Source organism: Sphaerulina musiva, assembly GCF_000320565.1.
Source record: "Sphaerulina musiva SO2202 unplaced genomic scaffold SEPMUscaffold_15, whole genome shotgun sequence".
Taxonomy (NCBI): Eukaryota; Fungi; Ascomycota; class Dothideomycetes; order Mycosphaerellales; family Mycosphaerellaceae; genus Sphaerulina; species Sphaerulina musiva.
Window position 1 is genome coordinate 2,748 of NW_016017397.1, and position 2,562 is coordinate 5,309.

At 45.2% G+C, this 2,562-nt stretch overlaps 2 protein-coding genes across 2 annotated transcripts; both read right to left on the reverse strand.

Moving 5' to 3' along the window:
* Positions 1–482: 482 nt before the first annotated feature.
* On the reverse strand, positions 483–1,682 carry SEPMUDRAFT_121730 (uncharacterized protein; the record flags this gene model as incomplete). The annotated part of the gene is made up of 3 exons (XM_016901710.1): positions 483–790; positions 863–1,099; positions 1,616–1,682. 3 exons carry the CDS (start codon positions 1,680–1,682, stop codon positions 483–485), a joined length of 612 nt encoding a protein of 203 aa, XP_016756040.1.
* A 609-nt stretch (positions 1,683–2,291) lies between these two features.
* On the reverse strand, positions 2,292–2,555 carry SEPMUDRAFT_55149 (histone-fold-containing protein; the record flags this gene model as incomplete). The annotated part of the gene is made up of 2 exons (XM_016909335.1): positions 2,292–2,417; positions 2,439–2,555. Coding segments are annotated over 2 exons (243 nt in total), but the record flags the coding sequence as incomplete, so codon positions are not given.
* Between the last annotated feature and the right edge of the window lie 7 nt (positions 2,556–2,562).

Consider the following 2,562-nt stretch of genomic DNA (forward strand, 5'->3'; position numbering starts at 1 on the left):
CAACCCAACTTAAATACCCAACCCTACAAATAAGCTGGGTACCCAGCTTATAAGCGGGGTACAACCCAACGGTAAAAACCCAGTGGGTATACCCAATGGGTATTGCAATGGGTATTACATAATACGAGTTGAATACCTACAAAATAGTAGAAAGAAATATTAATAAGGGATATATACCTACTACCTGATTCCTAGAGCGTAGAATTTGATAGGAATATATTCTATGTTTATTGCAGCTGCCGACCATATATGCCGACTATATATACCAATCAAAAAGGGATTACCAGAATAATGAGGGAAGCTCTAACCAATTGATTATAGTTATGAGCTACTATATACTAAGGATAGAAACTACCTTAGTTCTTAGTAAGTAGCTGAGCATCTAGAGCAGCTTGCTCCTTTGCTTGCTGCTTCAAGGCCTCTACCTCAGCGTCTTGTATCTTTTAATAAGCGCAAAGTTGATCCTCGAAATTCAGCCGCTGCTAACGATGAAACTGACGCGCAATTTTCTTTGCGTCTCCCTCGAGAGTTTCCTGAGCAAGGCGTAAGCTATCTTCTGAACGCTCTTTCGCAACAGTAAGCGCGTGAGCTGCCGCTACCAGCTTATTAGCATAGGCTTCTAGCCTCTGCTTAAGAGTTTGCTCATTATCGCTAGAATCATTATCTAGCTCTTCTTGATTATAACTAGCTTGAAAGTCTCGACCTTGGACATCTTGATCTCGGACATCTTGATCTTGCTCATCTTGTTCCTGCTCATCTTCATCCTGCTCATCATCGTCCTGCTCATTATCTAGGAGTAGCGGAGTATTATCCTGAGCTATTAAATTAGTATATTATAATTAATAATAAAAGAGTAACTTACCAAGAGTTGCCTGCTGAGCAGTAGTATCCTCGCTATTATTGTTTTCTACAGTCGGATTCTGAGTGGCGTCTGGCATATCCTCGTCAGAATCGTCTTCAACGATTCGTCGAGGCTGCTTAGTTGGGAGAGGCTTGCATTTTGGCGTAGCCTTTGCTTTCAGCGCCTTAGTAGCCTTGTTCTTCTTTGGCTCTGTGTGGATGAAATTGGGATTGACAGGACCAGAATTGTAAGGGCAGACTACGAAATCGTCAGGCCAAACACCCCACTCCTTGAGAAGCGAGCGAAGATACTCTATATCTTTGCCTTAGAGTGTGACGCGCTTAGCGTAGATGGCCAAAAGGTTGGCCGCTAGAGGAGGTAAGTAAGTAAGTAAGTAATCAGAAAGAATAAGAAATGGGAAGACTTATAGGTAAAGATTCTTACTAAGAGAGACTCAGCATATTCTTGAAGAACGCCAAGAGCGCTTGCTTGAATGCGAAGAGGTGTATGAGCCTGATCTATAACGAGCTCCTTGATAAGTCTGGCAAATGGGGTTTTCTTAATGTAGAGCAGGCTCTCCTTCTAGCACTTCCTGATCTCTTTGAGAGCCAATGCTTTGAGAAAGTTAGTGCCGACCACAAATGCCGACCACAAATGCCGACTACAAATCTGGATTCTGGAATTACTTACTACCTAGGGCATATCTGTGTCCCTTCTTGATACGAGTGCCTAGAAGCTTTTTACTACCTATGCGCGAAGGAAGTCCCTTTCTACCAGTGCGAGGAGTCTTGCGTACGATCGATTGTTTGCGCTTCTGCGCAATCGACATTGCCGAGGCCATTGTAGTGGATTGGTGCGCTGGTGTGGTGTAGTAGCGGTAGTGTGGTGTAGTATGGTGGTGTAGTGTAGTGTAGCGGAGGTGGTGTAGTGTAGTGTAGTGTGGTAGAGGTAGTAAGGAGAGAGAGAAAGGAAGGGGGCAATGTTGATATAGTAAGTTAGGTTTTTTCTGAAGTGGAGAGTAACTTTGTGTTGTTGGGAGACAACCGCTCGGCCAATCAGAGGCTACGGATTGTTTGCTGCCTAAGTAATAACACATACACACTTCACACGAGATCCAAATAAGGTTTGCGTACGTAATCTTCAATTGCCGGGAGTAACCGGCAGGCACGGTCAGTAGGTACGGTCGGCAGGTACGGTCGGCAGGTACGGTCGGCAGGTACGGTCGGCAGGTACGGTCGGCAGGTACGGTCAGCAGGTACGGTCGGCAGGTACGGTCGGTACAGGTAGTAAATATCATCGGAAAGTCTTCTCGGTAGGAGTCCTAATCCTTCCCCTGAGACATAGTTGGCAGACATAGTCGGCAGACATAGTCGGCAGATATGGTCGGCAGATTCCCAAAAGCTTAAAAGTCATCTTTTCCGTTATTTTCCCCTAGGAAGCGCTTCCGAATCTATCGACAAAGTACTATATCCTTTTGCTGCAACGTCACTCGTTTCGCATGTATTGCAAGCATATTAGAGACTTCGAACTCAAGTGTAAGAAACGCTTCCGTCGCTTCCTGTAGACAGAGGAGGGCCTCTGCTTAGAACCGGCATACGCTACTCGAAGATTTACTTGCGATATCTATAGTAACTTCCCGACAGATCCTCTGGAATGGTAGTCGACGTATTAACAGCTCGGTCGTCTTCTGGTATCTCCTAATCTCGCGAAGAGCAGCTACA